The sequence below is a fragment of the Rhinatrema bivittatum genome, chromosome 8, assembly GCF_901001135.1.
Source record: "Rhinatrema bivittatum chromosome 8, aRhiBiv1.1, whole genome shotgun sequence".
Classification (NCBI taxonomy): Eukaryota; Metazoa; Chordata; class Amphibia; order Gymnophiona; family Rhinatrematidae; genus Rhinatrema; species Rhinatrema bivittatum.
The window spans coordinates 222,354,989-222,372,122 of NC_042622.1; the positions used below are offsets into that span (position 1 = coordinate 222,354,989).

Consider the following 17,134-nt stretch of genomic DNA (forward strand, 5'->3'; position numbering starts at 1 on the left):
TCAAACGGCTTCTCGGCTTAGGGGCTATTCTTCCAGTGCCGGAGGTGGAACAAGGGTTCTGCCATTATTCCGTCTACTTCGTAGTCCCAAGAAGGAAGGCTCTTTCCGCCCAATCCTGGATCTCAAGATGGTCAACAGGGCTCTCAAGATACCATGCTTCAGGATGGAAATCTTGTGCTCAGTGATAGCAGCCGTGCACCAGAAGGAATTCCTAGCCTCCTTGGACTTGATGGAGGCCTATCTTCATATCCATATTCTGAAGGATCATCAACGTTTTCTGCGCTTCAAGATCCTTAGCCAGCATTATCAGTTTCAAGCTCTGCCTTTCGGCCTGGCGACCGCCCCCCGCACCTTCACCAAAATAATGGTAGTGGTGGTGGTGACCCTGCAGAGAGAGGGGATTCTGGTTCACCCAACCCTGGACGATTGGCTCATCAGAGCGAAGTCCGATGCCCAGTGCCAACAGTCAGTCGGCAGGGTCCTGCATCTTCTCCACTCTCTCGGATGGGTAGTCAATTTTGCCAAGAGCAATCTTACCCACTCAAAGACGCTTGACTTTCTAGGGGTGCGATTCGACACCAATGTGGGCAAGGTCTTTCTCCACCAGGAACAAGCGAGATCCCTTCTCCTCCAGGTGCAATGTTTTCATTGCCTCTCGCTCCTGACACCTTGGGACTACCTTCAAGTTCTCAGCTCTATGGCTTCAACTATAGATGTGGTGCCTTGGGCTTTTGCGCATATGCATCCTTTGCAGAGGGTGTTACTCTTCCGCTGAAAGCCGGTGTCCCAGGATTTTCAGGCACCCCTGCCACTGCCGGAGGTTGCCCATCACAGCCTCATCTGATGGCTCAATCTGGATCACGTGGTACACGGGGTGGAGTTGGAGATCCCCCAATGGATCATTGTTACCTCGGATGCCAGTCTTTCCGGTTGGGGAGCAGTGTGCATGAGGAAGTTGACGCATGGACAATGGACAACATTGCAAGCTTCATGGCCAATCACCTGGAGACCAGGGTACTTCACCTAGCACTGAAGCAATTTCTCCCCCTGAGCCAGGGCAGAGCCGTACGTATGCTTTCAGACAATGCAACCATGGTGGCGTACAAAAATCACCAGGGAGGAACAAGGAGCAGACATGTCTCTCTGCAGGTGGACAAGTTGATGGAGTGGGTGGAGCTCCACCTCTGCTGCCTGGCAGCTTCACACATAGCCGGGGTGGACAATGTCCAAGCGGATTTCTTGAGCCGCCAATGCATAGATCCGGGGGAGTGGGAACTCTCCGCGGAGGCAGTGGCTCTCATCTGGACCTAATGGCCACCCAAAAGAATGTGAAAGCCCTGTGCTTCTTCAGTCACAGAAGGGAGCACGGCACGGAAGGCGTGGATGCTCTGGTCCCACCGTGGCCACGAGGACTCCTGCTCTACGTGTTTCCACCGTGGCCCCTGGTGGGGAAGGTGCTTCAGAGGATAGAGAGTCATCAAGGGTCGGTGATTTTGATAGCACCAGAATGGCCTCGACGGCCATGGTTTGCGGACCTGGTCAATCTAGCAGTGGACGGTCCTCTTCGTCTCGGACATTTGCCAAATCTCCTACACCAGGGTCCCATATTTTTCGACCGGGCAGATCGCTTTTGTTTTGCGGCCTGGCTTTTGAAAGGCGCAGGCTGAGGAAACGAGGTTACCCAGAGCATGTTATTTCCACCCTTCTTCAGGCTAGAAAATTTTCCACATCCATCTCATATGTCCGGGTCTGGAAAGTTTTTGAGGCATGGTGTGAATCGGTGCATGTTCTCCCATGTCAAGTATCAGTACAGCAGATACTTTCCTTTTTACAGCGAGGTTTGGAAAAAGGACTGGCCTACAATTCCCTGAGGGTTCAGGTGGCTGCTCTAGGGGGCCATGGTCCCTCGCCTGGAGGGAGCCTCATCCTGACATAGTTCAATTTTTAAAGGGGGTGAAGCATGTCAAGCCACCAGTCCTTTCAGTGACACCTTCTTGGAACTTAAATCTGGTACTTCAGATACTCGGAGGTCTGCCTTTTGAGCCCCTGATGAGAGCTTCGCTCAAGGATCTCACTCTCAAGACCGTATTCCTGGTGTCTATTTGCTCTGCCCTCAAGATTTCAGAGATCAAAGCATTATCCTGTCGTGAGCCTTACCTCCTTTTCACCGACTCTGGAGCTTCCTTGATCACTGTTCCATCTTTTTTGCCAAAGGTTGTCTCGGACTTCCATTTGAATCAGTTGGTGGAACTGCCATCCTTCGCTGATGGTGATTCCAGAGAGCTTTGACAATTGGATGTCAAGCGTGTTCTTCCTCGATATCTAGAGGTGACGAATGATTTCCGTCTATTGGACCATCTGTTTGTATTGTGGGGCGGTCCCAACAGGGGATACAAGGCGTCTAAAACCGCCATTGCACATTGGCTAAAGGAAGCAATCTCGTCAGCGTATATTGGAGCGGGGCGTCCTCCACCTGAAGGCATCCGGGCTCATTCACTGTGGGCTCAGGTGGCTTCTTGGGCAGAAAGCCGAGCGGTCTCTCCGCAGGAGATATGTCAAGCGGCTACTTGGAAGTCTTTGCATACGTTTGCGCGCCACTATCGGTTGAATCTCCAAGCACCGGTTTTTGGCTCCTTCGGCGCTCAGGTAATTCGATCAGGGCTATCCGGGGCCCACCCTACGTAGGGAAGCTTTGGTACATCACACAGTCTGGACTGATCAGGGTATGTACAGGGAAAAGAAAATTATTCCTTACCTGTTAATTTTCGTTCCTGTAGTACCACAGAGCAGTCCAGACACCCTCACTAAGAATTTTCTGGGATTGGGAGTGTCTTGCTGCTCGAATGCTCAGTTCAGCTTATTCAGTGCAAATTGTAAAGGATTGATAGTTCTTTTTGCAAGTTGTTGTTGTTATTCAAAGTTCATTACATGTTTTTTTCCCATACATGTTTGCAATTCCGTTTTTTGACTTGATCCAGCCAAGTGTAGTTTTCTGCTTTGATATGCTTTATACTGAAGGGATACAGAGGGTGCACCAGCTTATGAGAGGGTGCCCTTTCAGTTTTTGCTCTGACTCCATCTCCTGGAAGGGGGACATAACCCACGGTCTCGACTGATCTGTGGTACTACAGGAACGAAAATTAGCAGATAAGGAATAATTTTCTTAACTGCATGATGAAAACAGAGTTGCAGTAGGAGAAAATTAAGGTTTGAAGAACAGTGCGAAAATCATTAGGGTCCAATAAAGGCTTTAGATAACGTAAAAGCCACAGTTTGTAAAACAGAAACCTGTGTCAAGGCTTTGATGTGGAACTGCATTGAGAGTGAAGGGTCTATGAGGGGTCCGAGATTGCGAACTGCTTTAGATATGGGAATGTTTTGGTTTCTGAAAGCAAGTTTTTTTTTTTCTGGAATGTGAGAAAATGGAAATCGAGAGAGAATCATAATCTCAGTTTTGGTGACATCAAGAGCAAGTTTGTTCTGATGACGCCAGTCATGAATGGTAGAGAGACATGAGGAAATGAATTGCTCTCTAAAAGCCCATGATGTTTTGAGAGAAAAAAATCCCCTTCCCCTTCCCCTCTCATCTTATCCAATCAAGACCCCAGGGGCCGTGGCTCCCTCCGGAACCAAATATTTGTGTATCCTGAGCTTGGCCAGTAGATGTCTCCACTGTACAAAGGGAAGGGGTGGGGGCGATGGGACACTAACCTCACCCTCCCTCCTCCCTTTCTCCCCACCACTACCACCACCACCACCAAACCAGACTGTTGTGAGTGCTGGCTTCTTTTCTTTTAAACGTATCCTAGTTTAGCAGTTAGAAATGCTTTGTAAATTGTGACTTGACTTGCTGCCCTTTGATCTATAAGAGATTCATGATGCCCCCAGTGTCCCAGCTGCTTTCTCCTCTTAATAAAACGAGTTCAGAACGACACCACAGTGTGACGATGAGATGACGTTAATGCACTAATTACAGGAAAGAATTTTAAGGCAGAAAAAAAATTACCGAAATCTATTGCAGGAGGTTGTTTCTCTCTATCTGTGTCTCCATGACTCTAAATTCTAAAGTAATTGGAATATTTTAATTGCTAATTACTTTATGTTGGTCATTGTCTTGGTGCAATTCATAATATTCTAGTGTGACAATTATAAATATAATTAGTACAAGCACAAAACAATAAGATTAAAATCCCCAGTGTCCTAAAGTTATGAAACAGGTCCCTGCTTAATCCTGGCAGTCAAATCCTCCACATTGAGCTAGAATCTGTAGCTTTATATATTTAAAATGCAACGAGTAATGCACTCAGCAGTACAGTGTTTTTAAGTCTGCTCACAGGAGCCATCTCCATATAGAATGAGTGCACCATATAGTGCTTGCAGATGGGGAGAACACATTTCTAAAGCCATTTACCCAGATAAATAGAATTTCCAAAAATTGCCCTTCCTCTATGCATTCTCCCACATGCACACTTTTACCCATGTAGAGAGGGGGCATTCCAGGGGGCGCGTTTAGGACAGAGGAGGAACAGCATGTACGTAGATTGCATTTTGTAATCTTCGCGTGTTAGTTTCAATGGGGAACGGGTGCAAGTGTCTGCGGGTACTTTTTCCGCGGGTGGGGGGGGGAGGAGGGAGTTTTGAAAAGGAGAGAAGTCCGCCCACCTTTTAAGAAATGGCACAAAGCCTGCAGTTAAAAAGCAGCCGTGGACTTTGCATTCATGCAGGCAGTTTGAGAACTGACCTCCCATAATGGATATGCCCCCAAATGTCAGACTTGTCCCTAATAAAGACTGTAGTGGAGTGGTGGATGCCTGGAATGCCCTTCCGGAGGAAGTGCTGAAGACTAAAACTGTGAAGGATTTCAAAGGGGCATGGGATAAACACTGTGGATCCATAAAGGCTAGAGGATGGGAATGAAGAGAAGAGCCATGGGGGTGGCTTGCTGGAATGGAGGCTACTACCTGGTGATTATTACCCTTACTCAATAAGCCTTCACATGGTTAATGCAACTCCAACATTGCTCTCTGCTTCAACGGCAAGGGGAAATGTGGAAAAGAGGGTTTGCATTCAGACAACAACCAACAAGGACTGAGCAACAAAGTCTGGGCAAACAAATAAGCATGGGGGTAGCTTGCTTATTGCGGCGGTTACTACCTTAAACCAAATAAGCCTGATACATCACTTTGAATGCATATACAGCATTGCTCTCTGCTTTAATGGCTGGGGGAAATGTGGAAAAGAGGATTTACATTCAGGCAACATCCAACAAGGCATTGATCTGTGCAGTCTGGGTAAACAAGCATAGGGGTAACTTGCTTGATGTGGTGGTTACTACCCTTAACCATTAAGCCTTATGCTCACATTTGATGCAACTCCAACATTACTCTCTGCATTAACGGCAGGGGATGGCAGGAAATTCAAATCAAACAGTTACCAACAAGGGCCCTGAACTTGGTGGTTGGTGAAACAGATAAGTATGGGAATATAAGTGTGGGAGCTTGCTGAGTAGACTGGATGGGCCAATTGGTCTTTTTCTGCCGTCATTTCTATGTTTCTATGTTATGAGTTAAAGACAGCAAATCAATGGCAAAGAAGGAAAAGGCCACCAGAGATTGTAGAGCCCGGCTGGGCGCATCTCACACAGAACGCTGGAACAGCGGATCCTCTACAAGGCAGTGCTGTAGTGGAAAGAGATTGAGAGTTATGAGCACCCAATAAGATAAACATTCAGAGTCCCAATGTAAAAATAGAAGAAGCTCGAAGACAGGGAGAGCAGGCCCTCGAGGAGCGAGTACCTGATCCCTTAGAGCCGAGAGACTCGGTAGCGTTGTACTCACTTAACAGTAACAGAGATTCCACTAGACGAGAAGTCTGGCACCGGAGCAGAGAGCAGGACGGGGGGGGGGGGGAATGGGAAAGGGGAGGAGAAGGAAGAGAAGGCTGGTATATGGTGCTATGGGAATGGAGGAAAGAGATGGGCGAGGGCTGTGAAAGGTTAAGGGATTTAGAGCAGGTCCGGATTTAGGCAAAGGCAACATAAGGCAATTGCCCAGGGCGCCAGATTTTGAAGGCACCAAATATCCAGGCCAATGAGAAACCAGCTTCTGCTTGCCAGGGTGCCTTGTGCCAGCACAGCTTCAGAGGGGCTCCCATTGCCATGGCAGTGCCTATGGGTGCCACAAGCCTTAAAACCGGCCCTGATTTAGAGGGGAGTGGGAGTGAAAGACTGGGAAGGGGCCGAACAGCATCCCTGGAAACACTAAACTGAGACTTGCTGAAAAGACCCTCACCTGCAGCCCTGCATTATGCCAATACCCCTAAGAGAGGGAGGGGGCCTGGGTTTTCCTTGTGGCAGGTTTCCAGGGAGACAGTGAGTGAGCAGCCTTCCCTGATAATTATTTTAGCATATTTATTTTCCTGTCCTGCTGAGTTTCCTCCCTCAGCAGAGATGGTTGTGCTGTTGTCAGAAAGCTGCCTCCCTGCTGAACTGTTGTGTTTTGTAATTCAGTGCTGCTTCCCCTTATCTCTTCAGACAAAGAACCTGTGGTGGGTTGTCCATTTACTTACAAAGAAAAAATAAAATAGCACTTGGCTGAGAAGTGAGACTGGTCCATCAGTGTTTAGATGTCCCCCAGGGAGAGAGTGTTATGACCGCCGGCCGCAGCGGTCCGCAACCGGGGCCGGTCACCTACCCACGGCGTCTGGTTCTGCTGGGGACCCCTGCAGGATCCGGCAGCCGCCGCTGAAAGTCTCTTCGTGGCTGTGCCGCGTCCAAGATGGCCGCCGTCCTGATGACTCCGCCCCTACCGGGCCTCCTAGAGCCGCGTGCACGGCTGAAGATAGGATTTAAAGGGGCCACGACAGGAAGTGTCGTGGCTCCCTCATGAGACTCCTCCTTCAGGTTTAGGTATTTAAGGCAAGGTCTACTCCTCAGACCTTGCCTTGGTATTGAGGCTTGTGCCTGGTTTCCTGGTCTCGCTTGGTTCTTCGTCCCGCTTCTGTTCCTCCTTCCTCGCTGGATTGACTCTTTGGCTCCTGACCTTCGTACTGGCTGTGGTGAGTGCTTGGAGTTGATTTCGGATTGGCTTTGGACTCTTCTCCTGTGTTCCTGGACTGGCTTCTGACCTCTCTCCCATTTGTTCTTTGACTGGCTTTGGACCACTCTCTTGACTTCGACCCCTGGACCGGCTTTGGATTCTCCTTCGACTTCTACTCCTGGACTACCTACGACCAGCTGAAGGTGCCAGCCATCTGGAATCCATGACCTGCAGGAGGCGCCTGCGTCCAGACCTTCAGTAGTCTTCAGGGAATTCCGTAAGTCCCAGCGGCCAGATCCCTACAGGCTCCTCCTGCGGGGATCACGAGCTTCCAGGGTGAAGTCTTCTTTCAACACTCATCTCACCGAGCCTTGCCCTCCGACGGTAGAAACCTAACTGGTTCTCTGTCCGTTTGGGTAGCACCAACTCTACCTCGGAACAGGAGTCCACCTTCTGAATTCGTAACAGAGAGGGAGTGGGAGATGGGCAGGCTCATCCCTTAGGGATAATGCTCCGTTCTGTCACTAGGGTTGGAGGACTGGATGGCTTCATGAACTCAGCAGCACAGGGGTAACCCAGCCATTCACCTCTAGGTCACTAGTTCGTATCCAGCTCAGGTCAGAAGTGACTGAAAGTCATCGCCATCTAAAAGCTGTTTGGCAACCTATCAGGCCAATACAGAATGGTGTGTTCAACTGAGCACACCGTTTGGCCGCCACGTGGAAAACGTACGACCAACACCCCCCCCCAAACTAATAGCACTCATCACATGCAAATGCATGTTGATGAGCCTATTGGTTAGTACCCACAATACAGAAAGTAAAATGTGCAGCCAAGCCACACATTTTACTTTCAGAAATTAACGCCTGCCAAAGGCAGGCATTAATTTCAGACGGCAGCAGGCAAGTATACAGAAAAGCAGAAAAAAACTGCTTTTTTGTACACCCTCCGACTTAATATCATAGCGATATCAAGTCAGAGGCCCCAAAAATTTTAAAAAAAAATTAAAAATTAAAAAAAAAAAAATCTGCCTGCGGGTTGGAAAATGGATGCTCAACTTTGCCGGCGTCTGTTTTCCGAACCCATGGCTGTTAGCGGGTTCAACAACCGACGCCAGTAAAATTAAGCATCTGACTGCTGAAGCCACGGCTTCTACCAATAAGGAGGCGCTAGGGACGCGCTAGTGTCCCTAGCGCCTCCTTATTAGCGCGGGGCCTAATTTAAATAGTGAATCACGCGCCCAGGAGAGTGGCCTGGGCGCGCGCTGGGAGAGCGGGTGCTCGCCTTGGAGCGCCATCTCTCCAGCGGACTTTACTGAATGGGCCTGGATGTGATCTGAGTCGGTGGTCTGAGTCCGGTTCCCAGCAGTGAGCTGTCCATGTCTCTAAAAGATCACCATCAAGGTGACCCTAATGGGCAGCACTGCTGGCAGTCCGAGAAGAAAGACCAAGGGGCTGATGCAATAAATATGCGCAGAAAGCGGGTAATGAACAGTCAGCTTGTACACCCCTAGCGCCTACTTGTTAACGAGAACCCGATTAGCGACTGCCGTCCGCCGATTAGGTTCCTAAACGCCGCACAGCCACACAGCCAGGGGGTTCAGGAAAGGGACGTTTGTCAGTTGAGCGTCAGTTTCCTGCACCTGACTGCCAGGTGCTCCAGGCAGCCGTTAATTTCTGATCGCTGCACTTTTTTTTTTTTTGCATCGGGAGTGAATTACTAATAGCCTCAATCACTTGCGTTTGCATGTGATGAGCGCTATTAGATTCACTCTGAGTTGGTAGTATTGCAGAGGCGCTACATAAGGGGATTACTTAGCGCCTATACAACTCTCATCCAACTGCAGGTTATACAGTGCGCTCGGCTGAGCACACTGGATTGCATCGGCCCCCAAAGGCCTGGAGACTGAATTGCTCTCTCCCTCCTGGTTGCGGTCCCCCCCGAAGAAGACAAGGGTCAGGCAACTGGCAGTGCGATGTGGGGAAGCTCAGCTGGCATTACCATGGCATGTGTTGTCCCTGTTCTGGGGTTTTAATGGAGGATTTCAGTTGCCAAGCGCTCTCAGTCTGTCACCTTTCACAAGCACTCAATTAATTCACTGCAAAATAAAGATCGCTGGGGGCTCAGTTCCCAGCTTGGGCTCCTCCTGCTTGGTTGGCTGTGCCGCTCTGGAACACCCCTCATATCCCCCCTAATGGAGGGAGCAGAGGGAAAGGCAAGCACTATTAACAGTGACTTCTAGTGTGACAGGATTAGATCTGCCCCTCTCTCACCGAAGATGGCCTTGCAAAGCATAAAGGGGACAGAGCTGGCAGCTATGAGTGTGACTATGTCTCCTGCTAATTATTATTATTTTTTTTTTTTGTTTCAGGTTTTCCTCCAGGCCTGAAAAAATGTGGCCAATATTCATGATATACTCAATTCTTTCCCCTGGTATATCCCATCCAGGTAAGGAAAAGGCCGGGAGCTTGTTTATCACCTTCTAATAGTGGTCCAGAGGGATTCTAATCTTACCTGAAAAGTTTGGTCATAAATTAGTAAAATGATGCTTTCTTTGTAATCTGCTGCATCCTATCATGTTGCTCTTTCCTCTATATTGTATCTGTTAATTGATAAATTTTGTTTTGTTTTGTTTTTTGTAAAATTTTATGCCTCCAGAATATGCACAATAGATGCATAGTATTATACACTGTTTATTTATGCGATAGTATATTGAGAGTTAATTACTTTTACTTGGTGAACCCTATCAGGAACCAGGCTATTTTGCATGTGGATTTGACCTTAAATTAACGTTGTTTCCATGTTAGCCTTTTCAAATATATAGTTAACTAGCAGTTAAGCTCATCCAAGGATGGGGAAATATAGGACTTGTGTAATTGAGATGAGTTAATTAGTTGTGGTTGCAGGAAAAGATTCTCCTAGGATAGGGGGACTGAGTGCTACTCCATAATATTTTTGTGTTTAAGAGTATTGTAAAATAGTTGTAAGCCCATCCATGGACAGAGACATGCTGCACGCCACCCCCTCCCACCTTTCGTGGACAACCCGCCCCAGATTACCACATACACCGCAGCTGAGGACTGTGGCCAGAGCCTCCGGTTTCCCGTGGCAGAATTTTCAAGATTCTGCAGCAAGAGTTGGCAAATTCTGTGGCAGACTTTTAAAAATTCTGTGTCAAGTTTGCATATATTTGCAATTTAAATAATGCTATTTTGTTTTAACTTTATAAAAATAGTCATTTTCTGACATTTCTGTGTCCAATTAATTATTTTGCTTTTTTTTTTTTTAAAGGAAAAGGGATCTTAATGATCGGTGCTTGGGAGGATGGAGGGAGAGGGGTCTGGAGCTGGAGAGATAAGGAATCTCAGGGGTGGGGAATGAAGAAAGGATCTCAGGCAGGAGGGGGTAGAGGGATGGGGGAATCAGGGAGTGAGAGAAAGGGAAGGGAGAGAGATAAGGAATGGGGGAGCAGGAGGATGGGTAGATGGGAAGAAAGGGAGAACTGGGGACGGGAGTGAGGATGGAGAAGGAAGGATTATAGATTGGGGATGGTGAATAGAGGAAGGTCCTGAGATCTTGTGGGGAAGGAGGCAGAGATCTCAGGGCAGAAGAAGGAAGTGGCTCACCTGCCATTCCAGCCCTACTCCCCCTCACACCCCAACCCCTGGTCCCTACCCTCTTTCTCTCTCAACCCCCATCCTCTCCCTTCCCCCAATTATTGTCTTAGCCCCTGTACACCTGCCCATAATCACACATACACACTCATCCACCCTTTTACCAGCTACTCTTTCATACAAATCCTAATTCCCCAATCCCCAATTACATACCCCCTTCTCCTCAACCCTTGTCACACCTCCCCCCAGCCCCTCCATCACACACCCATCTCCCAACCCCCTTCCCATAACCTCTCCAATCTCTGTATCACAACCCCTCCCCTGTTTCACACAACCACTCATCTCCTCTTTCCCTTATCCCTCCAGCCTCTCCCCTCTCACACACTACATAACCTTTTTCCCTTATCCCTCCAGCCTCTCCCCTCACACACTACATAACCTCTTTCCCTTATCCCCCAGCCTCTCTCCCTCTCACACACTACATAACCTCTTTCCCTTATCCCTCTAGCCTCTCCCCTCTCACACACTACATAACCTCTTTCCCTTATCCCTCCAGCCTCTCCCCTCTCACACACTACATAACCTCTTTCCCTTATCCCCCCAGCCTCTCCCTCTTTCACACAATCACCATCTTTATTTCCCCTCTTTCCCCTCCAGCCACCCTGTTTCAAAAAACTATCCCCATCCCCCACCATCTCTTTTCCTTATTCCCCAGCCTCCAGGCTCTCTAACTCCCTCCACCCTTTCCAGCTTCTCTTATAAGTCCCTTCTTCCTCTCCCAGAGTTAGTCACTGTAAGGAGAAGTAGGATTGTGGCAGCACATCAGGCCATGTCTTCCTCCTCTGCTGGTCTGGCCTGACTGCTGCTTTCAACTGTGGAACTGTTCAGCATCCTGTGTTGAAGCAGAGATTGTGCCCACACAGCAGAGGAGGAACACTCGGCCTGATGTGCCACCGCAATACCATTCCTCAGACAAGCAAGCATGCCACAGACAGGGGCGCGAACTATGCACCATGAAGGGGTTTCAGAGGGTTTGGATTCAGAATGGGAAGGTTGAGCGTCAGAATGGGAAGGTTTTTTTCTGCATCATCCTTATGCAGCAGCAACACTGGTGATGCCTCCTGTTACAGAGTGGACCCTTGGTCTGAGATGAGGTTGGCGCTACCTACAAGGGGAACCCCTGCAGGTCCTCGTCGTCGGCAGGTGCAGCTGGTTGGTGTAGAGACCCAACTGGACCTTCACCATTACCAGCCCTCGTTCCCCACCGGTTGAGCCCTTTGGGTGCTGGTGCTGGCTGGACTTAGGTGCAGGTCTCTGATGAAGAGGAATCCCATAACGAGAGGAGGTCAGACAGTCCACGGTCAGGGCAGGTGGCGATCAGGCAGAGCCAGGCAAGTTCCAGAGGTCAGGGCAGGCGGCGTGCAGAGAACGTACCAGAGATCAAAGCCAGAAGGCAATCCAAAGGGCATGGAGACAGGAACTCTGAATCAGACAGACGGGCCAGAAGTCAGAAGCCAGAAGACAATCCATAAGGACACAGAGTCAGGAAAACGGCAACCAGCAGCTCCAATGGAGTTCAACCTGTTGCTGAGGCGTCTGGTGGCTGCAGGAGCCGGAGTTAAATAGGCCCCCAGGTCTGACGTCATCAGGAAGGGCCGCGGGAATTTTCCCGCTGCTGGCCCTTTAAAATGAGAAGAGAGGCACGCACACGCACCTAGGGAGCTGGCTGGAGGCTGCTACGAGGATGGCTTCCCCGACGCGGCATGTAGGGGGGGAACAGTGGGGCTGGAGCTGGCTGCGGACGATGAGGAACGTTGGCAGGGGTTCCCCGCCACGACAAGGGAGCCGAGAGTACCCCACCGCGCCGGTATGCGGGGCCGGTTGCAGTCCGGTGCGGCCAACCCGGTAAGCCTCTTTCCTGAGGGCTTGAGCTTCCATGGATGGGAGGCGTGAAACTAAGTAATTCTTTATCCAAAATATTGGAGGTGGGTTCCCACATGTTTTCTTCAGGGCCAAAGCCCTCCCATGAGATGAGATATTCCCACCTTCGATTCCTCCGATGTATGTCTAGAACCTCCCTGATCTGGAAAACGTGGTCCTCTTCAGCGGATTCTTCCGGTGGTTCTGGCACCCTCCGAGATGGCCAAGAAAGGATTAAGGGCTTGAGCAAGGACATGTGGAAAACATTATGGATTTTTAGTGAAAATGGTAGCTTCAGTTGGTAGGACACAGGGCCAATCTGTCGGGAGATGGGAAATGGTTCAGTGTAGCATGGTGCCAACCTCATCAAGGGAACTCAGAGACGGATATGGCGTGTACTCAGCCAGACCTTATCTCCTGACTTGAATCTTGGAGTGGGTCGTCTCTACTGGTCCATCATTCTCTTGGCATGAAGGGCTGCTTCCAGGATCATCCTCTCAGTTGCAGCCAATGGTTGTGCAGCTTCTTAGCCGTTAGCTGGACTGCCAGTGAGGCAACTGAGAGTGGTAGTGGGAGGGTGGGGGGGAGCTGGTTGTCTCCATAAACTATTAAGAATGGGGAGGAGCCCATGGCCGTGTTGACATGAGAATTGTGGGAATATTCTGCCCACGGGAGGAGATCTGCCCAGTTGTCTTGTTGAGCGTTGATAAAGGCCCTTAGGAAGGTTTTTAAGGTGTGGTTTGTCCTCTCCACCTGTCCGTTAGCCTGAGGATGGTATGCACTTTGAAGCCTAGAGTAATATTACATTTCTGGCAGAGGGCGCATCAATATCTTGCCGTGAATTGAATACCCTGATCGGATACTATATGTTGAGGGAGACCGTGTAGTTGAAAAATGTGAGAAGTGAAGAGAAGTGCAAGCTCAGGTGCGGCGGGAAGGCCTGGGAGTGCCACGAAATGGGCCAACTATGAAAATCGGTCAATCACAACCCAGATAACACTGCAGCTGCTAGAAGAGAGGTTCACCATAAAATCAGTGGACAGATGGTTTCAGAGTTGCTTGGGGGCTGGCAATGGCTGTAACAGCCCCCAAGTTCGTCCCACCGTGGGTTTGTTTTGCGCTCAGGTGGGACATGATTCCACATAGGCCTTGACGTCATTCCCCATGCGAGGCCACCAGTAGTACTGCCAGAGGAGGTCTAGAGTGCGGGCTCGTCCTGAATGTCCTGCCACTTAAGAGTCGTGGGCCCATTCCAGGACTTACTGTCGAAGACTGGAACCACAGTCTTCCCAGATGGGACCATCTGAGAAGCAGTCAGAAGGACTCAGGCAGGGTCGATAATATATGCTGGCGGGTCAAGGACATCCTCCACCTCAAAGGAGCGAGACAAGGCATCCGCCCAAGTGTTTTTCTCAGTAGGGCGATAATGTAGCTCGAAGTCGAACCGAGTGAAGAAGAGAGACCGTCGAACCTGATGGGCATTGAGGCATTGTGCTTGGTGGAGGTACTCCAGGTTCTTATGGTCAATTTATATAGTGATCCGATGATCTGCCCTCTCAAGCCAGTGTCACCACTCCTCAAGCGCTAGTTTAATGGCTAATAGCTCTTTATCCCCGATGCCATAGTTATGCTCTGCTGGGGAAAACTTGAGAGAAAAGCATGAGCAGGAGCAAAGAATTCTGGAGTCAGCCACCTGACTGAGTACAGCTCCTACACCCAGGGAGGAGGTGTCAACCTCTAAGACGAATGGGCATTCAGGGTCCGGATGTTGAAGACAGGGTTTTTGCTGGAAGGCCTGTTTAAGTTTGCAGAAGGCCAAGATTTCCTTGGGTGGCCAATTCTTGGTATCAGTATCTTTTTTGGTGAGTGCGGTCAGCAGGGCCGCAAACTGAGAGTAGTGAGGAATGAGCTGCCGGTAGAAATTTGTGAAGCCTAGAAATCGCTGGAGACCCCGAAGGCTGAATAGTTAAGCCCATTCCTGGATGCACTTCACCCTTCCTGGATCCATTCTGAAGCCCCGGCCCGACACAATATATCCCAGAAAATGTAAGCTCTTGCTCAAAGGAGCATTTTTCAAGCTTCGCGTATAGCTAGTAATCACACACAGCTGTAAAACTGTGCGTACATCTTGATAAGTCCTTAAGTTCTCGGAGAAGATGAGAATGTCGTCCAGGTATACTACCACTGAGACATAGGGGAGGTCTCTGAAAATCTCATTCATCATGTGCTGGAACACTGCAGGAGCATTGCACAGGCCGAATGGCATTACAGGATACTCATAGTGGCCATCCCGAGTATTGAAGGTAGTTTTCCATTCATCTCCAGGTCGTACACAAATGAGATTGTATGCTCCGCGCAAGCCCAGCTTGGTAAATATCTTGGCATTCCTAAGGTGGTGTAGCAACTCCAAGATGAGTGGCAGGGGTATCAGTCTTTCTTCATGATGGTGTTGAGACCCCGGTAGTCTATGCAGGGGCGTAGGATTCCATCCTTCTTGGTGACGAAGAAAAATCCTGCCGCTGCCGGCGAAGTGGAAGGTCTGATAAATCCCTTAGCAAGATTTTCCTGAATTTATTGAGATATTGCTTGTATCTCCGGAGGAGACGGGATACACCCTCCCCCATTGTGGAATAGCTCTGGGTAGAAGGTTAATGGCACAGTTGAAATGCCGATGTTCTGGCAGGATTTCTGCTTTTTTCCAAATTAAGACACCTTCAGCAACTCTGCAGATCATCTCACAAATATGTTGCAAGGTCTTACATGGATCATACATGGATCTTCAAAAGAAACTAATCATATCTGAGTTACACTCAGCTATTCTTATCCAATATCTTAGGCAGCAAGTCATACCACGGGGGCTCCGAATAAATAAATCTCCACTGGTGTTTCAGGAGGATGAAGCCTTCCTAACTAAATGGGTATCAATACTCAACAAATGCTCCATAGACTTGATGACATTAATAGTAGAACGTACACAGACCTCAATAGAAGAAGCCACTGCCCGGATTACAGAAATTCAAGAACAAATACAACATGATTCTTCTGTTGGATAATTAAATCAGATCATGGAGAAATGTCAAACCAAGCTAGACTAGTTTCGTTCCTCAATTAAACAGTATAAAATTAAAGAGAGACGAGTCAGACTATACCACCAATAATGTATATCGGTGGCTTAATAAAAATCAATCCCAGAGTGGCAGACATGTCACATTCGAGGACTCTGACAGTAGTGGCTCCAATGACTCTGATGAGGGTGAGCCTCCAAGAAACACCAGAAGAGGATCAACTAATCAGCCTTTTTTAGGCAGAGGCAGGAGGGGCAGATGGCAACCCCAGACGTACCCTCGCCCATACAGACATATCCGATATCCCAAGCCTATACTCAATGGGAGGGTCCTCAAACCAGGTCAAAAATGAAATACAATCAGCCGTAATAAATATCACATCATCTTTTAACTGAGGAACAGGAACAAGTCCTTAACTTAGGTTTATCTTTCGTTCCACATAATACACATGATACATTTGAGAGTCGTATATCAATCACCTGATTCATAAGGAAACTTCAAATCAAGCTTTATTGTGAAACCAACCAGATTTCACCAGACACACAGTGTTTGGTCCGACCCAAGTCTAAGTAGGTACCTTATGGACAAATGGATCCTCAAATTAGCACTTTTTGGGATTTGGTATTAAAAGATATTGAAAAGTTTGAATTTGTACCATCAAAGTGCTATGTAAACATATCCACCCCATTTAAACAGGCATTACAACATTTGGCGTCCAATTCTCAAATTGTGATTAAACCTGCCGATAAAGGGGGAAGTGTGGTAGCTCAGGATCATGACCAATATGTTCAGTCCATACTTGATCAGATATCAGACACCAAATACTATCGAATATTAGACAAGGATCCAACCTCTGCACTACAACAGACTATAAAAAATCTGTTAGAAGAAAAGAACATGCCATTTCTTACTCAAAAGGAGAGAAGCTTTCTGTTAGTTAATTATCCAAGGATCCCCATTTATACGGGGTACCCAAGATCCACAAAGGGCTTATCAATCCCCCATTACGACTAATAGTTTCTAGTAATGGTTCTTTATTAGAACCCTTAGCCATCTTCTTAAACAAATTCTTGCAACCCCAAGTAGAAAAAATGCAATTGTATGTTAAAGATACCACACAAGTGGTAGTTAACTAATATAGAGTCATCAACTAACATAACCTATATGGTTACCATGGACATAGTTTCTTTATATATGAATGTAGCGCAAGAAGTGGCATTACAGATTATTTTGGACATTTTGGAAAGACAACAAAGGACAAGAATTCCAGTGTCATTTCTTTTTCAAATTGCTGAATTAATTTTGAAGCATAATTATTTTTCATTTGAAGGTAAATTTTATTTGCAGACTCACGGCATTGCTATGGGGACTTCAGCAGCCCCTTCAATAGCTAATACAGTAATGGATCATTTAGAATGTCAGCTTATCTACAAAGCATTGCATTTTTCTCAGATAACCTTTTGGATAAGATATATAGACGATCTTTTGTTCTTTTGGA

At 48.1% G+C, this 17,134-nt stretch overlaps 1 protein-coding gene across 6 annotated transcripts in view; it reads left to right on the top strand.

Annotated features, from left to right (window-relative positions):
* LOC115097983 (granulocyte colony-stimulating factor receptor-like) overlaps nt 1-17,134 on the top strand; it is a 151,307-nt gene that overhangs the window by 48,230 nt on the left and 85,943 nt on the right. For all 6 annotated transcript variants that reach the window (XM_029614208.1, XM_029614209.1, XM_029614213.1 and 3 more), the window contains one exon: nt 9,409-9,485. In XM_029614208.1, the coding sequence (XP_029470068.1) occupies nt 9,409-9,485 (77 nt within the window). The remainder of the gene's footprint in view (nt 1-9,408; nt 9,486-17,134) is intronic.